Raw genomic sequence first — 21,956 nt, forward strand, 5'->3', positions numbered from 1 at the left:
AACTTAAAAAATCAATGGCTAACTTCCTGGTTAACAGCCTGGTTAATGGCTAACTAAGTTCTCAGTAAAATTGAGTCTTTAGTGTCTGCATTAAATTAAACGTTGCTTGGATCCATAATTAGCTCCTTATCTCCTTTGCCTTCTGTGCAGGACATGAATGTGTACACTTTCTTGGAGATGAAAGAATTATGGCTTTAAAACCAGCAGCTTCATGCACTTGTCTTGCAGATGGAAGACTTTAATCTGCTTTATTCTCCAGTGATTACTTGAGGTGAATACTCCCAACAGGCCACAAAATCCCTTGTGTGTGTTGTTTAATTATATAAGGATCTGCACTTGATTTTATTTATTTATATACCGTTTTACTATGGTATTTGTAAGCCTAAACACTTAAGGTTTTTTGCAGTCTTACCCTTGATCTGTATCTTGGACTGCAATGTGTTGTTTGGACTTACCTAGGGTAGACCTATATGTTATGGCACACATACTGACATACTTCCATCACATCTCCAGGAGGGAATGAATACAAGAGAATGGGAATACAGATAATCCTCTGTCTCTCAGCCTTACTGTCAAGCCTGTCTTGAGTAAACTGGTGATAAACTGTCCACTTTCTGTTTTCTTCCCTCTATCAGCTGTGCCATTTTCTCTTACCAGCTCAATGCTGAAGTTAATAGACCTAGTGGATCCCTGATGCTGGTGTGGGCAAACTGAAGCACGCCTTACACAGAGTTAGTGTAAGGCCAGCTCAACTTACCCTAGGGCCCCACTCTGCAACTGTGGAGGTGCTGCAAGGCACTGTTTCCTCCATCATCTCAAAAAAAAATGGAGATGGCTGAAATTTTTTATCATCATCAGTGGTCAGTGAGTAGGATCAGCTAATGTTAAGGAGAACTTGTTTCCCCGTAAATGTCCACAGTGCCTTATTGCCTGAAAATACCCAGACATTTTAGAAGAGATTTTGTTTGGTGTAAGGTAGGCTTAGTTTATTTTCTAGACATTGAGAAATCAAACAAGTATACAAAAGTTTCAGATAAATGTTTAAAGGGCTGCAGTGGTAATCTAGGCCCTAGCTATGCCTCTGCACAGAGAGGAAAGGGAAAGGAATGTCTCTGTGGTGTTCTGTATTTCCCACGGTGGCTGCTGCTCCTCTCTGTCACAGCTGAACTGGAGTGGAGACGAAAGCAATTTTCTCTGATTAGAAAGCCTGAACACTTCAGGGACAAAGAGATCTTCTGGGGAACTGGGGACCAGGCCACATTTTCTGAATCTTTGGTCCATTCTTGCAACAGGGCAGCTATTCAACATCTCTCAGATAAGATTGGAGCAAAGAGACAGAATGTCATTTTAGATATTCATAAAAAACCACTCAAAGCTCCACTGAAATGGGGACTACTTATTCCATAACAAGCACAGATTAACCATTGTTGCTGTAAGTTGTTTGTCAAAGTTATGATTCTCAGAGGGATATATGACAGTATTAGCAAAATAGATAGCATGGTAGAAATGGGTTCATCACAAACTAGTCCTGTTACTAATTGCAGAGCTATGGTATAGTTCCCCAAGCATCCACTCTGGAAAAAAAGTGGGATCTAGCCATATAGTGTATGAGTGGTGTGAATTTTGGAGTTCATTGTTCATATTTTCCTTTAAGTGGTCTAAATTTCCCCATTCCCCATTTGCAGACCCCTTGCCTGCTTCCCCTTCTCCCTGAATTACAGTGCAGTTACTGTAGTTCAGCAGCTATGGGTTGGAATTCAGATTTGTGACTAATATTTCTAAGGAGTTTTTGAAGAAAGTAATTCTTCAGTTGGATTTACTATTTTTCACTGATATTTCCAGAAGATTGATTTTTTGCTAAAGATGCAGTTTTTGTTATGAGATTTTCATTAGTGAATAGTGAAATGCTGTATTGGTAGTTGAATCTTTTGTCATCTTTCAAATAAAGGAAAATAAAAGATTATGTGTTAACATTTTCGGTAATGTTCTTAGAGCCTTGATATATTATTTTTCCAAACTTGTTCAGAAAATTCTCATCTTGCACACTGTGAATGAAAACTGTGGAATATTTTGTGAGGATAATTCCATCACCTCCATAGGCTGATTCAGTGGTGTGCATGTGACTTTAACATTTGGCTACATGTTTAAGTGAGGAAAGGTGTAGCAAAAAAATTGAGGTTTAGAAGGTGGTAGCTGTTCTTTTTCCACTCAGTTCTCTATAACAGTAGCGTGTATCATCTGCAGTGGGATGTCCGTAACTATTCATGGGCTACTATTGTTATTTCCCATAAATGCACTGCAGTAACCTTCTTTCAGATAATGCTTGTCATGATTGCCTCCCAAAAGTATAATTCGCATATACAGTATTTATGCCTGCAATCAGTTATTTGAAAATTTCAAAATAATGAAATCCTGGGGTTTTACAAGTTTTTTGTTGTTTCAGAAACATAAACAGAGTGAAATTTGTGCTTGATATGCAAAGACAGTGAGGGTTGCTGTAACTGTAAGTTCTTGCTGTATTCAGTCATGAGGATAATGAATCAGGGTTGACTGCCATAGTCAGTGTTAAATGGAGTGCTTTACTAGTATGCATTAAAGAGATTAAAAGAGACTAGACCACTGCCCTAAGGGCTACAGTATTACAGATCATGGGAAAGAAAATCAAGGCTGGTGATGTTGCTTTTTTCCAGCACTTACTAATTGGCTGAATTGAGGTGAAGTTTGTTACTGTGAAAAAATCCCAGGGAGACCAGAAAGACAGTGTTACCTTGAAAGAAGCATAATGACAATTGTCTGGTACAGATCTTTTTTTTTTTATTTTTTTTTTTTAAAGCTTCAAAGCTCTCATAGTCTTCACTGAATGGCAGTTCCTGAGAAGGGTTAGATAAAATCTGATGAAGGAATTCAGTATTTCCTTCTCAGAAATCTGAAATAAAGAACACCTCTCTGAACTATTCCTCTCCTGAAGTGTGACTGACCTGTGCAGAACTGTTTTGAGTATCTGTTATCTTTCTTATTCAATTGGATGTTTCCTGTGTTTCTTTGGCATTTAGCTAAAAAATACTATAATCTCTGTGAAGGCTAATTTATGGAGGCAGCAGATCCTGATCTTGGCTTATTTTGTGTCACTCCCTTTTTTTCAACATTTTTTGTGGGGAAGTATCAGATCTGGTTGTAGCTGCATAGAAAGTGACACTTCTTTCTTGAGGAAGGTGAGATATCAGTTCAGAGGAAGTTGTAGGTACTACTGGATTACTTGGTGCCTTTTGTTTTAATGAACCTTCTTTAGCTACAAGAGCCAGCAATGCCACCAATCTGGGGAGACTGCCATACAAAGGAACATGCTTCTTCCAGTCTATAGGGAAACAATTTAGAGAGGATCTGCAATCCATGCTTATGTTTCCTCCTTTGCTGAAATGGTAGCTACAAATAAAAGAAACTATTCCCACCTCTTAAGTAAACACACTGAGATGTATGTCTGCCTTGGTTCAAAGTGGGGTCTGATATTGGCCAGGATAAGGGACACCTGAATGACACATGGTTTCAGAGATGGAAATAACTTACAATATTCAAAATGCCTGTGCATAATAGTGTAAACCTTTTGATTTTCTTTAAAGCTGTAAAGTTAGAACTAGAGTAGTGAGAGATCTTAGGGAAAAGCAGCTGCCACTGCATCATTGCTTTATTGCTTTGAAAGCAAGGGACCATAAATAAATGCTCCGGTAAGAACAGATGTTTTGAACTACATCTCTTTTTTTTTTTTTTTTTTTTTTTATTGCAAAACAATTGTTACAGAAATTTCAGAAAGTTCTACTGTAGTAATTGCCAACTTCTGCTTTTTATTATGTATCTAAACACAGTCTAAAAGTGCATTGTGAATCCAGTAGACCTTTGTAAAGGACCGTTTTCCCTAGTGATATACATTTAGACAAATCATACTTGAAAAGCTTCATATTAGTAGGAATTTGTTTAAAATGACATTTTAATCATTTATCTCCCTTTATAAATGATTTTTATACACTTACAAATGATAGCCCAAATAATAAACGATTAAATAGCTATTAGTATAGTATATTGCAAACACTGTTCCAGACAGCAGTAGCAGCATATAGACTCTCCTCATGTACAACAACTGCAGTGGTGGAATAAGGATATAACTTTAATACAATTTATTCTTGTGCAGGCATAAAATTATATTTCACAGCCAATTCCCACTTCTGTCCCTTCCCCCTGCCTACCAAATACTAAAATAAACAAGAGTTACCCTGCAGCAGAAACAGCAGCAATTTCACAATCAAACATTTTTTCCTAATAGCTTTTTGAAGTAAGTACTATGTGGCTCTACGAGAGATGTGAAAGCATACAGAAAAAAATTAAAAGGTCAGAGACTGTTTCACAACCACTCTGGCTCAATGGCTCAGTCATTAGACTTCCCACTTGATGATGATTCAGGATTAGGATTAGGATTAGGATCTGTGCCATGATTCAAAGTAATATAGAGTTAGAAATGCAGAATAAATCCATCCTCTGACTCCATTGAAATCAGTGGATTTTCTGCAGATCTGCACCAGCATCAGTAAGACCATAATCATAGTCAATCTCAGAGAGGAGAAGCCTGTGTGACCTGTAGTGTTCACCTTGTAATTGGCTATAAAGCAGGGTAAGTCTCACTGGGGTGCAGAAACTCAGACCCTCCACATTCAACACTACTTCTTTTACACCAACGTGTGGCAAGGCCAGTGAATATCGTCTGGAGGAGTGAAAGGTTTCATTAGGTAAGCAGACGCCTCCCCAACACTTGTGCCCACTTTGGACTGTGCTGTTATTTGAGGTGGATGAAGGAAAATTCATGTGAGGAAGCTTTCCCATTTCTTTTGAAGATCTATACCTGGCATCTTTTAACAGAACTGAAAATGTGGCCTTTGTTTAAACAATTGTGCATATTTGTGCAAAAATGCAAATATACTATTATTTTAAAGCAGGGTAGAGACATCACAACTACTTATTTATTCCTAGGGAAATCCAGGAATGACCAGCTCACATTTTCCCTTCTGGTGATTATCAGATCCTCTTAAGCATATAACCTGAGCAACATAACAAGACATTTATGCTTGTTTTGAAAATTTGCACCATGAGTTTACAGAGAATTTTTTTTCGCTGTCTCACTCTAAGCTAATACCTTTGATAACTTCTGCTCTCAGTACAGATACTTGTTTGCTCCAGCTGCAGTCATTGGACTAAGGCTGTGTGCTGCTACCAGCACTTTTTCTGGGCAGTTATTTGTGTAGTTGCATTTTCCATGTGCTGACAGTTTCTAAGAAACAAATCATTTTCTTCTCATACAAAAAAATATACCTAACTAAGATATTTATCCCCTGACAAAAGGCTATCCATTCCACAAAAGGTACAAATCAGGTTTTTTTACCAAAAAATCTATAAATGGAAAAATGAAAAAAAAGCAATCTATATCTGGAACCCAGAGGGATTTCCTTATGTGGATGAATGGATGTTTTGGTTTTTCATTGTATTTTCAAATTATCCCCTCACTGCCATTTGTTAACTGGCACTTGTGCTAAGAACAATAATGTAGCACCTTATCTCTTCCAAAAAAAGAGAGAGCCAAATGTCTGAGCACTGCTGTAGGTTCGCATTTTGTGTTGAATATTTCAATTTCATAAAATACAATTGTCATTTAAAAATAATAAAAAAATCACTTATTTTGCTAAAACATAATGGAAATAATGTAAACATCCAAAAGCTTGAATTCATTCCTAACTGGATTCATCTTTACAGGCAGGCAATAGCAAAATGTTAAGTCTCATAGTAGTCCAAAGAAACTCATGGAACAGTGCATGCATTTTCATTGACACAAAAGAAGACTGGACTGTAAGGAAGAGAAACTACTTCAGTCATATCACACTGTTATTGTGAAAGAATAATGTGCTATAATCCAATACCTAGGACAAGTGTATACCCCAACTGTAGAATAGCATCACTTAAACTGGAAACAACAGAATGGATTACTATAGGAAAATATTTATAAAATACTGTACACCGCTTCCTCAGTTGGCCAGCATATGTAAACAAACAGCTAAATTCAGTTGAGTTTCAAAATATTATTAAAGTTCATTTATGTTATAATCTTTTGCATAACATGCCAGTTCATCTTTCACACTACCACAACCCACCTGTCACAGCCCACAGTGGCTCATTAGAAGTTTATACATCAGCTCATACAGACATTTAAGTGGAGCTATACAGCGGAATGTGTGAAACATACCGAATTTACACACTGTGACCAGAAATGCATATTCCATATGTAAGCTAATAATTGGATAGTGGAACTTAATGCTCAATGCAACATGTGCTATTTTATTGAATGTTACAGATTTACAGACAAGACCTTATAATGTGAAATTAAAACTGTCCTGTAACGTTCACTAATATTACCACATGTCACAAGTATACTGGTTTATATGTGGGAGATATGTATATATGTGTGTGTATATATATATCTATTTCATAAGCTATCCTTTGATACAGAATATGTCATATGGCACGTGCTATAGCTACATGATGATGGATGATAAGACTTCTACTCTCACTAAATGGTCATAATACTAGGAGTGGGAAATCTGGTCCCTTTGCATGGGTATTTTACCATCAAATTCAAAAAAGAGCAGTTTGATGCAGTGTGTAAAAAAACAGGTGAAGATAAAATAATCTAACATCTATCATAATATATTCTATAGACACCACATTGTAGAATAAATGGGAAACATTCAGGAAAAGTAGTGTTCTGACATCTTGCAATCACACTTTTAACATCTGAATTTACATTTTATATATAATGGCAAATTTTAAGAGGTAAATAAAGTGTCCTGTTTCATTTTACCTGGAATGTGTGCTCCAGATCAATAAAGTGCTGTATCCTAAACATTTATACAGCTTCTGGGTTTGGCAAAATCCTTTACCCTGACAAACTAAGCAATGATATCTACCCCAGAGGAGAGCCCTATGCCTTGAACTAATTCGCTAAGCACTCTTGAGGAATTTCTAATGAATCTGAAGTTCCTCTAGAGTAGGCCAGTAATATGGTGATGGTGTTCATGAACAGTTTTAGCAGACATTCGTATAAGTAACAAAGAAAACAAAGTGAGAATATCCCCCTCTACTCACCAAGGATAGATAGATTTGGAGAAGCCTTAGGAGAAGGCTGCTAACAAAAGTTGGCACATTTGAAGCAGATTGTTAAACATAAGTTCCTTTGCCCCTGGACATTTTGCTACTGTTCAACAATCAGCCTGTCCCAAGCATGCTTCATAATGCACAGAAAGGTTTCTGACCTTTCTTGGTGTTGCCATGTGACCATAACGCTGCACATGGACTGCAAGGCAATTGCATAAATATGGTGTCTTGGTGGAGTTTAGCTCATTGAAAGCCTGATCAAAAACAAGAAAGCAAGGAACACGTTGGTGCAGGAAGTGTGAAACACATTGTACGTGAAGTCCCCATGCTGCATTTCTTTATTTCCTGAACTTTCCAACGCAGTGACTTGGTAGCTCAATGTTTTCACCTTCTTTGCCTCTTTTATTGAGGCTGATGATTATTTTTATGTCTGGATTTGTTGCCTTTCAGAGTTAGCTCTCATATGGTGCTCAGAGTCTCCCAGGGTGAGATTCCAGTGAGAAAATGTCAGCCTGCATTTTCAAAGCTGCCTTAGAGATTTGTGAGATAACTCCCATTTAAACAATGGGAAAATGTACCCCACTTGCAAGTGTTCATTTTTAATAACAAAAAGGAGCTGGTTCTACACAGATGTTGGTCATTGTAGAGTTCCTTTAATTTTTAACAGCACTAGCTTCAACTCTGTACACACGTAAAATCTGTGCCTTTGTAAAATATGTGAAATGTTGATCCTGTTGCAGTTTATGCTTCTCCACCCTTTTCCTGTCTTCTGCATACCCTTACACCTGTGACCACTGTGATATCTTCTTCTCATGCGAAGTTTGAAACTGGTTGACATTGTTGACCCTTAGAACGTGGATGGAGTCAGTGGAGTTACGACTGTCTTCAACCAAAACCCATAACTACACTACCATTCAGATACACTTTCTCCTACTAAAATGCACGTTGTGTGATGTGCTGCTGAACAGTGGAAGCCTAGTTGCAACTGATGGCTTTTGCTGTTTATAGACATCTGCAGTTTCACTTTGGCTTTATATCTTACCTTAAAAGCATATATACTTTTCAGTGTTTTCCAGTTCTCTGCCAAGAACATTTTCCCTTAAGCAACTTCAGTCTAATTGCATTAATCTGGATTCAGACTGCTTGATGAATTTTGTATATTTTTAAATGTTCAAATACGGCCATGTCCTCATGAAAAAAAAGGGTGTATATTTTTAGGTGAGGAAATGATATGAAAAATCGGCAGCTCAAATGGAACAGCAAGAAGAGGCTGGAGCAGCCTGATGGGTAAATCTCCCCAGTTTGTACATGTAACTAAAAGGAGCAGGAGAACCTGATAATATTACTGTGCTCTACTCTGATCACCCTGTTCTTATTGTTCCATCACATCCTTTGATTTAGTGAGACAACATATTGATGACAAATGTGATAAAAAAATAAATATATACTATTCCGCTTAATTACATTCATCCTGAGCTTGCTCAGCTGTGCTAGAATCTAGAATGCCTGTTTTATACAGGAAATCACCTGATATTTTAACATAAATTCTTTCTCCATTTAAGTTGCAGTACAAAAGGCATTTCATTTCCCTTATGCTCTTGAAAATACACACTTTTTGTGGCACTAGAAGTTGATACAAAAAGAGACACGTGAACATTGTGGTTGTTATCTTGTTCATCTTTCTTCATTTCCACAAGTGTGGGATGCAAACGATTTGGGAGACTTTAGGTTTGTTTGCTGCCAGTTCCTACAGAAATAACAAATGCTTTTCATCAGTCATCACAACGGTGAAACAGATGAAAAAGAAGTAATGATTGAAGTTTAGAACATCTAATTTGTACATCTCTTTCTTCCAGTTAATTCCTTCATCCTAAAAACTTGAATAATGATCAAAGATCTTAGGATGCCTTCTAATAAAAGGCAGATTTCTGAGCCTACTCATTTATTTCCTGTGACTTCATAAAGGGGACTTGTTACTCCTGTTGTTTACTGAAGTCTTTGTAAAGCTTTCATCCCTCCCTTTTTCCTTAAGTGCAAATGTCAACTAGGTCAAGATGCAGTAACTCAGTGGGCGATGCTGAGACTGACAATGTGCTCCCCCTTGACTGGTGGCTAATGCCAACTGGAGTTGACACAGGGTGATGTGAGGTTTTTTTTTTTTTTAATTCTGCTAAGAAAAATACACTGGAGAGCAGATGACCCTTAGACTGCCAGTGAGCTTTGTCTAGGCCTAGCTGTGCTTGCTTTCAAAGCTGCGGAAAGCTCCCGTTCTTGACAGTCTCCTCATGGACAGGTTGTCCCCTCTGCTCTCTGGTCTCGAGGACTTACTCCTCTGGAAGGGGTTTCGCAGGCCTGTTGCATTTCGCTGTCTGTCAAGTTTGTCGCTGATAGAATAGCTCTTTCGTGTGTGCTGTGCATACAACATGTTTGACTCCTCTGCAGAGTAGCTGTTGGCCCGCTCTATTTTTGGAAGTGGGATGCTGTTGGCCAGAGTTCTTGTAGCATTGACATCTTGAGGAGATAAGGGGATCCCCTTCTTGTCTTTGGCCTCAATATCCTCATGATCAGAGCTCGGGTGGCTTAGTTCAGCTTCTCTCTCTGGGTGACAGCATCCCAAGTCCTCCACTTTGCCCCCAAGACTTCCAGGGAAACTGGCCCTCTCTGCGATGGCCTGGGGAGCACTCACACACCTCGTGTCTATGCAGTCCGTAATACTTGTGTACTCTGCTGTTTTGACTGGGACGCCAAGGCTGCTGAAATAGCTTCGAGATGGAGAGAACATAAAACTGTGAGATTTCACAATTGGCGTTTCCTCCAGAATAAACGGAGTTGTAGCCAGATAACGACTGCTTTTAGATCGCTCTAAGGTGTGATATAAGGGAGGGTCTGAATCCCAGGGGATTTGGCAATCTGTGATTTGCGAATAGTCTGAAGAAAATGCTCTTGTTTCTATTCCAGAGGTTTCCTCGTAATCAAGACTCCTGCCAGAAATTTTTTCACCAGGTGTACTGCTAATGTATGCACTGTTAGCTAAAATGGAAGAGGCTATGTGAGCCTGCAGAGCTGCATCTCCAGTACCAAGAATATTTATGGAGCTGTCGAGAGGCTCTGTGTCAGAATGCATCTCGTCCATGGCAGAAACATAGATGTCTATACAAGATGAAGGCCTTCTGGAGTCTGGGGCAATTGATAAAGTGCTGGTAGGGGCTAAGGGAACCTTTCCTTCTTTTGCTATCGAGTGGGAACTGATAGCCCTATGCAGGCTTGGAGATCTTTCCTTAAAAATGCTTTCAAACTTTTCCAACCCACACTTGTCCTTCATATTTGTTGCATAGAAAGAGTGACTTCGCATGCGGGATGTGATTGTAGGAGACGTTGGGGACATGGACTCCTCTCCTGTGGGATCTATGCTCTCTTGAAGCTTGTAAGTATTTCCTTCCTGACTATTGAAGCTACTCTGCCTCACAATGTAGGCTGCATCGGTACAGTCGGATGAGGTTCTGGATCGTATCTTGGTTGTCTCACCTCTCTCTATGCCAGTCAGTTTTTCTAAGGCAGTCACCATTCGTCCCATCATATCTTCCAGCTGAGCAAGCCTGATGTCAACGGTCTGCAGAGAGGCCTTCATGCAGTGCTCTCGCTCATTTACCTCTTCTAGTCTCATGGCCATGTTCTCTACCCTTAAAAATGGTAAGAATTAAACAGGTTAATTTCTGCAAAACAGTGATGTTCAGATAACAGGTCACCAAAAAAATTGGGAACAAACGGGGCAGGATTTATTATGGAAATGTTACTATGAGTTGCTGCCTCTCTGCTGCCAAAACTGCTAATTAAGTTGTTATGAATGAATAACACTTAGAGCCGATGCCAGATGACGCTGTCCCCAGTTGTGCCACAGGCAAGACCACGGCAGTTAACTGCAGAACTAAATGAAGTAATGAAAGTGGGCAATATGCCATAGAAGGTGGGTAACTTTTTCTTCTGGTGTTCGCTCCAGGTTTACACCAAATAGAGCTATGTGGACCTAAGGAGATAGTTTCTTTGTTCTTGGATTAATTTTCAGCTCAGATATACAGAAAAAGAAATGTATAAACTTATGTATTGAATGTAGGTAATATCAAGTAAAGTACACGTGAAAGCTGCGGGAAGGGTAATACTGATCAAACCAAATACAGCCTACAATAAGGTACACACACTAAGATTGCTCCATTACTGTGTTTGTGCTTTGGGTAGTCTGTATTAATAGTTTAGAGATTGAAATGATGGATTTTAAGTTATTTATTAGCTACTTATATCAATAAAAAGTAAGATTAAAGTATTAATAGTAATAATTGAATGTTTGATCCTAATTTAAACTTCAGTATATCTGTTCTACACTGTTCATCTGTCTAATTTTAAAATGTTTTTGACTTTAAGGTGAATTGTGCACTAATTTATGCTGGTGGCTTTCAACTTTTTCAGTTTTCTGGCTTCTAAAATCTCTCTACTGGAGGATTTATATGAAGCCCTCTAATTTTACACAATGATATTGCCTTTAGCACATACGAAACGTCTCATAATTATTTTCTCTGGTTATAGTCCCTAGTGTAGATCAAGGACCTCCATTATCTGCCAAAGAAGTATTAAAAGCAACACATTTATACAGTTATATTTGTCTGATTTTGAAGGTTACAATTCTGGTTTTCCCCATTCCTGTTGACACTGAAAAATGAACAGAGAAGCAACAAATACCACATGGTAGGATTTTCACACTTTTCATGAATCGCTTACTCTCTGCCTGTTAGATCAATTAATACTCAAATGTTAATAGGCGCCCTGTCAATCATATCCAGGATTTCTGATGAGATAAATATAATCTTCTACTCCTGATAGTTGAATTTCCAACAGGACAAGTGACCTGGAAACTGGCAACAGCATAAACACTCTTACTTGCTCAGAAGGAAACCAGATTTTAGCAATGAATGAGTACTGGGCACCATTAATGCCTTGTTAATTAATGCACAGAACTTTCACCAACTTTCACAGCTGGTGAAACACTGAAGTCTGACTACCTCTTGGTGATGAGCAACAGCAACCTGCCTGCACAAGAGAGGAGAGGGAGGAGTGTGACACCACTCCCTGCAGCAAGTCACATTCCTGTGAAATAGAGGCTTTTTCTGTTGAAGACCATGAATTTTGAAAGAACAAGCAGAGCAAATCAATTTGAAGCAGTAATTGTATTGCTTTCATCAGACTCCAACAAATTACTGACCAAGTAATCACTGCTAAGAAATGAACTGGTAGTTTCAAAGAACTTCATTCTACTCATTGTCATTTAGGCACCAGTCAACTTCTAGTTCTATCAGCTTCTCCAACAAAACAGATCAATGTCATTGCAAGCACAGGATATAATTCCATAGTGAGAGCAGCTTATATGGGAAGCAGTTGAATCTTCTTTCATGTTACTAGTAATCTGAACTGCTTTTTATAAAAACAATTATATTTTTGAAATATCAGCTAATACCTGAGTGCCTTGTCACACATTCATATTGTGTAACAATTGCTCCAAGATGATGAACAGATATAAATCACAATTTTAGGACTCTCAGACATATGGAACAATTTGAGAAACTCTTGGATTCTACTTGAGAATGCTCAGATTATGAACAACAAAAAACATTCATCCCACAGTTAGCTAAGAACTGGAATGAATTTACTACGTTCTGGGAAGCTCACTGGATAGTCCTGTGGGTTTTGTTTGTTTGGTTGTTTTTTTTCTTGCTTTGAGAGAGGTATACAAATGAAATAATTTTTAATACAAATATAGCCAGTTGAATTATTTCACTTGGTTACAAAAATTGTATCTGTAATATTAGTAGAACTGTCCATAGTGAGATGTTTTGCATTCTGCATTCATGTGAGAGCGATCTATTGCTACTGAATACAACTAATGCATCCCAAGAAGAACCTAAAGTCATACCTTGTTGGTACACATTCATATATTTACCCAGCCTTCCCTAAAACATGATCTATTAGCTACTGCCAGAGGCACAGAGTGTAAGACTGGTGGTATTGCTGGCCGAGATGAAGAGACACTTTTGAGTTACATGGTCTGTTGGTTGCTATAGAAGTAATCAGAGATATGATTGCATTGATAGAAGTGGGAAATTTATATAGAAACTCAACAAGATGAGGATAGTGCAATCTGGATTCAGAAACCAAGGGTAACCAGAGATGTGCATAGATAACTGAGAAGTACATACATGTATTTATACTGGATGGGCCCTGACTATATAATTTTATTCACAAAAAGAAAGTTTGAATGATGATGATCTCCTCCAAACCCAAAGCTATTAGCTGAATTCTGTAATTTTTTGTTATATATGGTATATGGCCACATATTTCAACAAATAACAAGTATTTATTCTTTTAATTAGCGATATTCTCTTATATTAATTTAATGTTCAGTCCTGCAACCATTCATCACACAGAACAGCACCATGCTCTGGGAGTAATCCTACATAATAAAACACATAATAAAAATAATAAAACATAATAAAATCACATCAGCCAAACGCTGTGGACATAAGAGGATATGTTCTGGAGAAATACAGTCCTTAAAATGTTTTAATAAGTGAAATTTTCTATTTTCCCATACTGTTGGATGATCTTGCACTCAGTAAATAGACATCTTAGAGCTGCATTTCCTTCAGGAACAGTTTTGAAATAAAACACTATTTCAAAATAAGAATGCCCAAGTTTTTATTTGGATCTTTTTCCATGTGTATTGGAGATAGTATAAACATCTCAGCAAATCTCACAATATCCATGTACGATGCCTCTATTGCACCTATGCTTTCCTTACAGTAAGATTTATCTAACATATGAGAAGGTGCCAAGCCATCCTAACAGATGGGAATGAGAACAGAAAAAGAGGATGGTACGTGTAAAATGTGCATCAAGTGTGTTCAGCTGAAGCTCAAAAATTTGTAATAGTGAAACAAACATGGAATATCTGAGGACAATATTCAGTGGCCAGGAAAAAAATAAAGGGCCAGAACTGGGAACCTGGCAAAGATTTTATATTACCTGTGTAAAGCCTTTTAATTATTGTTTGGGAGATGATGGTTTCTACTGGCATTCATTTTGTTAATTTTTATTTTTAACCTTTGCACATCAGTTCATCAGTAATTTAATTGAAATAATGATTTAATGGGTGTAAGGCACTCTCTTCAGAAGTGGACTTCTTAACTGAATGCTAGAATTAGAGTCACAAGTCCCTTTGTGGACCTATGACCATTTTTAAGGCATCATTTATACTTCAAAATCCTTTTCATCTGCTGCAGACTGTAGACGCTGAAAATCACTTACAGGGGTAACCCTGCTTGTTATAGGTGACTGTAGAATGGCTTTATTTAAATAAAATATAGACAGCAGTTCCCAAGCCTGTAACAGCTATTGGTACTTTGCCTGACTTCTTTTGATAAAGCATTGCAGATGCAAGTGGCCAGCCAGTTTTCCCAGGTGTGGTGGTTTCTTCAGGGTAAGGACTGTTGGGTTGTCCTGGCTGCATTCCCATCTGGACCCTAAGACCACTTAACTCTTTGTGACGACACACAGACAGACCTTTCCTACTGTCATTCTGCATGTGTGGTGGTATCTGGTAGGCTCAGTAGCAGCCCTTCTACCAACCCAAACCTATTTTCTGTGCACTTCAGCCTGTCACCTCTGAAATCAAGATAATAACTATGTCTTAATTCACACAGATGCTGTTAGTGTAATTTTTCAGACTATAAAGTGTTAAAGTGCTTTAGTACTGGACACCATATAGTACCAAATATGTCATACTATATCTACTTTAACCAGCTTACCTTCTTTTTAAATACTGATAGGATGTGACCCTGCTCCTTTTAGAATCAACATGAGGTTTTGCATTGGGTTTGAAAGAGTCAAGACCTGTCTAAGAAAATGTCTACTGAAGAGATTGTTTTAGTGGCTTCATGCCAGATCAAGAAAAATAGTCTTGTTTTGATCATACAGTGCATGTCTTTGTGCTGGTCAAAAAGTGCCTCTGAAAGTTTCACAGTGATTAGAAAGGAAAGCACTCCAGGAAAAGTTGATTCCTCTGCTGCAATGAAGTGAATCTGCTCAACTTTGCTTTCCTCGGGGTCTCCAAGAGATTCACCAAGATTTGCATAACCCGATAAATGCAGTTAATGATAAATGCACCTTATAGCTTTCTACTGCTTTGTATTCTTCTGCTTAGTCAATCACTTCTTCTGATGTGTACCACTAACCTGCTGCTACTTTCAAGTGCCTGTGTGAGATCCTAGCTAGTGAGCTACTCTTCCAAGTTACTTAGTACCTGGGAACCGGGAAATACAAACATCAAGTGTCATTTCACACTTTCAAATTCTGAATGTGAAAGGATCAGGTAAAGGAGAGGTTCTGTGTGGTGACATCAAATCTAGACACCTCTGTGGTGTTCTTTGTTACAAGAGAAGTAAGGCAATTGCTGAACCAAGACAGGCCCCACAGAGTACACAGGGTGGACTATTACAAGGTGAGAGTAGAGACTGCAGCTTGTTGTAGGTGAGTCAGGCAAGATGCTGGGGTCCTGACTCAGGACAGCCACTGACCACTTAGCTGAAATCATTTGTTTACATTGACCTGAACAACAGGTCAATGCAGCAAGAAACAAGATCTCTTGCTTTGTTTTCCTGAGCTCCTAACCTGCCTCTGGAACCCACCTAGACTGAGCCTCAAAGCAAGACTGTTCCCATCTCCCACTTCCCTTCCAGTGCTGGTCTTCTACTCCTTCTTCCAGGTGTACTTGGCTTTGCACCTATGATGTGTGGCTGTTCCTCCAAGTAGGACCTAGGGCAGTCTGATAAATCCAGCTGTAAGAGGGAGCTGCTCAAGCAAGAGGTGAGCATATCACAGATGTGTAGAGGAGAGGGAAGGTAGTCAGCAGTCCAGCTCTAGGAGAAGGTCCCAGCCCTTCCTTCTCCATTGAGCCTAACAGCATCCTCAGATTCCTGCAAATAGAAGGTCTTCAGGGGGAACTTCACTCACATTTGCAGGGCTTTCTGGTTCCATTTTACACCATGTAAAGATGAGTTAATTGAACAGATGATTAAACTCATATGGCTCTAATGTAGGTGTCCTGGTTCAGCTAGGATAGGGTTAAGTTTCCCCAGCAGAGAGGGGGAAGGGATCTCCAGCTGGGTTATTCATACCATGCTGACAGTCAGGTCCAGGCTGGGAGCACAGGAACTTTTTCCTTTGTGGCTTTGGTGACGGGGAGCACACGGCAGGCTAGCTGTATCCTTGTAGTATTTCTCTGTATATCTGTTGTCTTGTTCACTGTTATTACTGTTTATTGTTGTTATCATTGCTACTGTTGTTGTTCAGATTGTTTATTACACTGTTGTATTAAATTTATTCTTATTTTAACCCGGGGTTTGTGTCCTACTTGTGTCCAAGGAGGGAGGGACAATGCCAATGTGGTCTCTGGTCCCGGCAGGGCTTAAACCAACACAGTAGGTATTGTGCTTGGTCTGCTACTACAGGCTAATGACTGGACATCCCTTTGGCTACTTTGGGCCAGTTGTCCTGGCCATGCTCCCTCCCAGCTTCTTGTGCACCTGATTGCTGGTGGAGCATGAGAAACTGAAAAATCCTTAGCTTAGTATAAACACTACTTAGCAACAACTAAAACATCACTGTGCTACGAACATTATTCTCACACTAAATCCAAAACTCAGCACTGTACCAGCTACTGGGGAAGAAAATTAAACCTATCCCAGAAGAAACCAGGACTTCTTGTATCTTCTCTGTTTAATTTGCTTTACATCTTGTTTGTACAAAGACATCTCTAGGTACAACCTAAGAAGTGCAAATCTGGATTTTAAATATTTGAATGTTCCACTGGTTAGGAAAAAGAAGTTTGGTGTTTTGGATTAAGAACATTTCAAGGCATACTTCCCTGACCATAAGTATAGGCAAAATGACAGACTTGGGTATCCAGTTTTTAAAATGTGTGTTATTTAAACACTTAAATAGGCCCGATTACTCAAATATCTTTAAAGTATTTCTCAGAATTCGAAGTATTTGCACTTGCCTTGTGTGGTAGAACACTGCAGTTGGTTTGGCAAGGGGAGAAGAGTTATTATGAAGATGAGAACTGCATCCACCTAGGATTTCATTGCTGCAAGTCCTAGTAGTTTGCTTGGGTGCCAGTGGCCTCTGTATTCCATGGGATCACTACCTGGGTCTGCCTTACAGACCTGAGTCATGCTGGTTTCCACACTGCAATATTGGCTAACATAAATGGATTTTTAAAGAACTATTTCTCTGTAGGGCTCAGGTGCTTGTCTTCATTTAGGATTCGTAATCATGAACTCTCATCTGGAACAAGGTGCATTAATCTGTTTATTTAAAATAGTGATGAGGGGTCCTTTCCTATAAAACAGGGCCAGCACAGAGTGCAAAGGCAGACTGTTACGTGTTCATTATCAAGGGTTTAGAGCACTTGCCTATGTGGAGGAGGTCCCAGCTGGACTAATTCTTATTTAGAGGCTTCAAACATACGTTTTATTTCCTTCGCCACCCAAAGGAAAGCTATGCCTCAAGCACAGATTTGAACCTGCATCTATGATTTTCATGTTAGTTCTCTGACCACTGGACTATCAGAACACAAGAAAAAATGGTACTCAGCTGGACCATGATCAGTTTAGGCCACTATCTTACTTTGAAGCATATGTCATTCTTTCCCACTTACATTCTCCAGTCTCAGGCACATCATGGGCTCAATATTGCTCTATGTATTTAGCAGTCCTTCATGGATTTCTCTTTCATAAGCTTGTCTAGTCTCCATTTGAACCCATGTAGCTGTCATTCACAATCAGCTTCTTTTAGACCTTATCAGCTGTCAAGAATTTGATCTCTTCTACTACTTACTGCATGAAAAAGTCACCTTTTTTGTTTATTTTGAACCTGGGCTCCTCCTAGATTAATCTGTTGCTCCCCTATATCTTGTTTTGGGAGAGACAGCAAACAACTGATTTCTACTCACCCTCTCCTTGCACTCATAATTATATAGACCTTTGTCATTTCATTCCTCATTTGTCTCTTCCAGACCAAGCAGAGCTGGATTACTTGACCATTCTTTATGAGGAAGCCATATCATGCCTTATCATACTTCCCCTCTAATATCCTTTTCTAAAATATGTGGTTTATGAGTGCTGTTTTCAGTAATGCAGATGACTAAAGGATATTATATCTGTTAATCCTGCCCTGGGATAGATTTATTTTGAAACGAAATTAAAAGCATGTTTCCTTGCCTATAGAAAACATACTTTAGGCATAGCTGCATTAGGGGCAGTGCATTATGTCTACAGGGACAGTGATTATGTGTAAGGAAAAGCATAGTATATCTGTGCAATTGATTACAATGACAGCTCATCTGACCTGTTATTCAAGTTAAAGTGGAGTATTCAGGGAATGGAGTATTCAGTGATTCATAAATTTTATGAATATCTGATAGGATATTGCCCTAAAATATTTATCAGTAAGAATGCTATGAATTACACAACAAACTCTGTCCTCAAAATTTAATTCTGTTCCTCGTCTGCTGTGTGACGAAAGCATATAAGCACCACAGCAGATTAACAGATTTATGAATTTTCAGGACTGATGAATTTGAAGACTGGCAACTTCCAATAAATTAACATGTTACCTTTGTCCCCTGTGCCTTTCACGGCTGTAAGTAAAATGTCTAGTTCCTTTTAAATGAATGGCGAGATCCCTGTTGCTCTCAATGAAACTAGCTTACCTAGGAAGGCCATCCTGAAAAAAGGCTTGCTCTTTATCTAAATGACTAGTAGGTCAGTACTAAAGCTGTAGTTTTCATTGAGGAACTCTCATTTACTCTCCCATTGTGTTCTGTTTACTTATGCCCTAAAGTTCTGCTTTAAGAACTGAAATGCAAGAATAATTTGTGTTTCTCTCTCTGTCAGTTGTGTTCTAATACAACTAGTTAAAAGATTCATGTTTATAAAATTCTGAGGAACATTTGCTTTAGCAAAAAAGAAAAATGGAGAAAAGAAATTCACCACCTCCTAAAAAATACCTCAAGTGTTTCCCTTTTCAAGAAAATTAAAGGAAGGGTGAGAATGGCAACAGAAACACATTTCCGACCAACTTGTGAGAGAACAAACAAAAAAAGTGCACCTTTCTGAAGTGACACGGATTCTTTCATCATTGGAGGAATTGAATCTGTCATCCTTTTCTCTAAAATATTCTTCTATGCACTGTTCTTCAAAATCATGGACTTTTTTCAATTCATCCTCAGTTATGAAAAGTTCTGTGAAAACAATGGAAAAATTGAATTTGGCAAAGATTAACATGTGAAACAAACTATATTCTTCATATTGTGGAATTCATAGACTAAACTTTCAAAAGCAGGCTTCAAATTTATCTGGCATTTTGGTATGAAAGCAGGTAGGTGCAGCTAATTACCTAATTAGTGGCTTTAATTACATATGAATCTGGAGACAGAAACACTTAAGAAGGCAAATGCTGAGCAAACACAAATGTGTTTTGATTGCATGAGATCTAAACACAGCTGCTGGTCAGGTCCTAGAGACATGGTGGGAGCCAAAGCCCACCTGTAACCTAATACAAATGTAATCAAGTTAGCAGACTGCAAGGAAAGGAGTCTGAGAGTACAGAGTGTCTATTTGATATGGAAAGAGCTGATATCCACCAGCAGCAGCAAGGACTGTGGCAGACAGTGTGATGTGAGTGGGAGAAGAGCAGTCTGGTTACACTTGCATCTCTAGGGCCACCACATGGCTCCAGCTCCCTCCCCAGAGAGAATTGGGCTGTGGTATGGGCTAATGTTGGGAAGAGATGCACATCCATTAGGTCTCTGTCTCTGGCATATACACAAGGGTAGGTGGAGATCTTCTACTTTGAACAACCAGATAGAGAAGAGGAGAGAAACTGTTATCAAAATAATCTGACAGGCTTTCCATCATGCTATGGGACTTTATATATTAAAGTGTCTGGAGAAATTACTCCTCCAGTTTGAGTCAGTGTCAAGGAGAGAACATGTGTGTACAAAATAATTCCTTCTCAACCATCTCGAGGCAAAAAGTGTATTGGGGGGGAACTATGTCCTATTTGCTCCAAAAGTCGGATGCGCTCTCTCTATTTTCAGAAATAAAACTGAGATCTGAAAGTGCGATGGACTGTGAGAATTCTAGCAATAACAGACCTCTAGCAGCGGCAAAACAAACCCCTTTGCTTTGAAGGAATAAAGTGGGGAACAACCCTTAAACATCCCAGAAAAACGTAGCCTCATTAATGCTGGAGGGAGAACTAAGGGTTGGGCAATACAGGTAAAACTAACTGATGCAGGTAAGAAAAGTAGCTCTCTGCTGGAAAGGTTATAACAGTGCTGGACTTGGCCTTCATTCATCTCAAACACTAGACATTACCAAGGGCATTGAAAAGTCGCATTCTGTAAATTGTCTAAGGCTTACTTAATCCATAGTCTCTCTCATCTGGGTCGCTTTCATGCTTCCGCCATCTGCAGCAGAGGTGTTGGAATATCATAGTCATATGGCTGAAAATGATCAGAGGTGGTGGGAGAACAGGTCTTTCGTGAAATGTCATGATTAGCTGATATCTTTGAAACTTCCATACTTGGTTGGATATGGATTTGACTTCAAAAAATGTATTGCTAGAAGGCAAGAAGAGGATAATAACATCAGACTGAAATGGTTTTGGGTACTTTGCTGAAGATGGTATGACAGTGCCTTATCTAGACACATTTCAATAATTGTTGCAAAAAGAGGAAGAAGAACAAAAGAAATTAGTAAATTTGTGCTTCAGCAAAGCACACTGGCAAGCAGCTATTTCAAAGTATCTCACATTGCAAAAAACTCTGCATGGCAGATGTACTCCTGTGTACTTCTGCTCTGTGGAACTGAGTCTTATCACAACCCAAGGAGACAGGAAGGTACTTTTATTTTTGTTTTCTAATTCAGGAGTGAATGATGCCATAACTGAACTTTAAATTTTTTGGCTTCTCTGACCTGATTCCCATCGGGTGTCTGTCCTTGGAAATGAGACAATGTGAAGAAACTGACATCTGCCTCTTTCACCCTCACATCTTCTGAAAATGGGTCTCAGACAAAATCTTCAGTTTAGCAGCCTTCTTAGTCTGTGATTATTCCCCTCTAAGTCCATACACATTGCAATGTGTCACTTACTTGAAAACAGCAATGAGGAGGTTCACTAAAAGAATGTTTGCAACCAAGAGGTAACAGGCCATGATGGCAGGAACGATCCATGCTCCTGTCTTGCAGGGAGGTAGCTGGATTATTTTGCCATCTTCTCTGGTTTCATTTTGACCACAAGGAGCTGGGAACAAAAATCCAAAAGAAAGAAAAAAATGGGCATGAATCTTATTTTTTCCAAAATATTTAAATATTTACAAAAGTCTGCCTGCCAAAGCAATATCTTCCAAATAACCATTGCACTGATGTTCCCCCCAAGAAGTCTGCTCTTGCTCTCACAGATGTTACAGGCTGCAGTCCTTGTTACTGTGTGTTAATTGCCATGAATATCAAGATATTCCTCTCAGAAACTGCAGGAGACATGCTTGGTGTGAGTAAGCTGCCTGGTTGCATACAGCTAAAATATCATGGTACTCTGGTAGTAATTAGTGGCTGTGCAAATAAAATTGTCGAAACATTTAATCCTGGAAAAATGCTTAT

General features: G+C 38.8%; 1 protein-coding gene across 5 annotated transcripts in view; it reads right to left on the reverse strand.

The window, feature by feature from the left end:
* Positions 1–3,813: 3,813 nt before the first annotated feature.
* TRPM3 (transient receptor potential cation channel subfamily M member 3) overlaps positions 3,814–21,956 on the reverse strand; it is a 310,579-nt gene continuing 292,436 nt past the window's right edge. For all 5 annotated transcript variants that reach the window (XM_074933038.1, XM_074933036.1, XM_074933034.1 and 2 more), the window contains 4 exons: positions 21,450–21,600; positions 20,718–20,917; positions 19,402–19,534; positions 3,814–10,868 (listed from right to left, as the gene is read on the reverse strand). In XM_074933038.1, coding sequence (XP_074789139.1) covers positions 9,419–10,868; positions 19,402–19,534; positions 20,718–20,917; positions 21,450–21,600 — 1,934 coding nt within the window. In that variant the 3' untranslated portion in view covers positions 3,814–9,418. The remainder of the gene's footprint in view (positions 10,869–19,401; positions 19,535–20,717; positions 20,918–21,449; positions 21,601–21,956) is intronic.

Source organism: Athene noctua, chromosome Z (assembly GCF_965140245.1).
Source record: "Athene noctua chromosome Z, bAthNoc1.hap1.1, whole genome shotgun sequence".
NCBI lineage: Eukaryota > Metazoa > Chordata > Aves > Strigiformes > Strigidae > Athene > Athene noctua.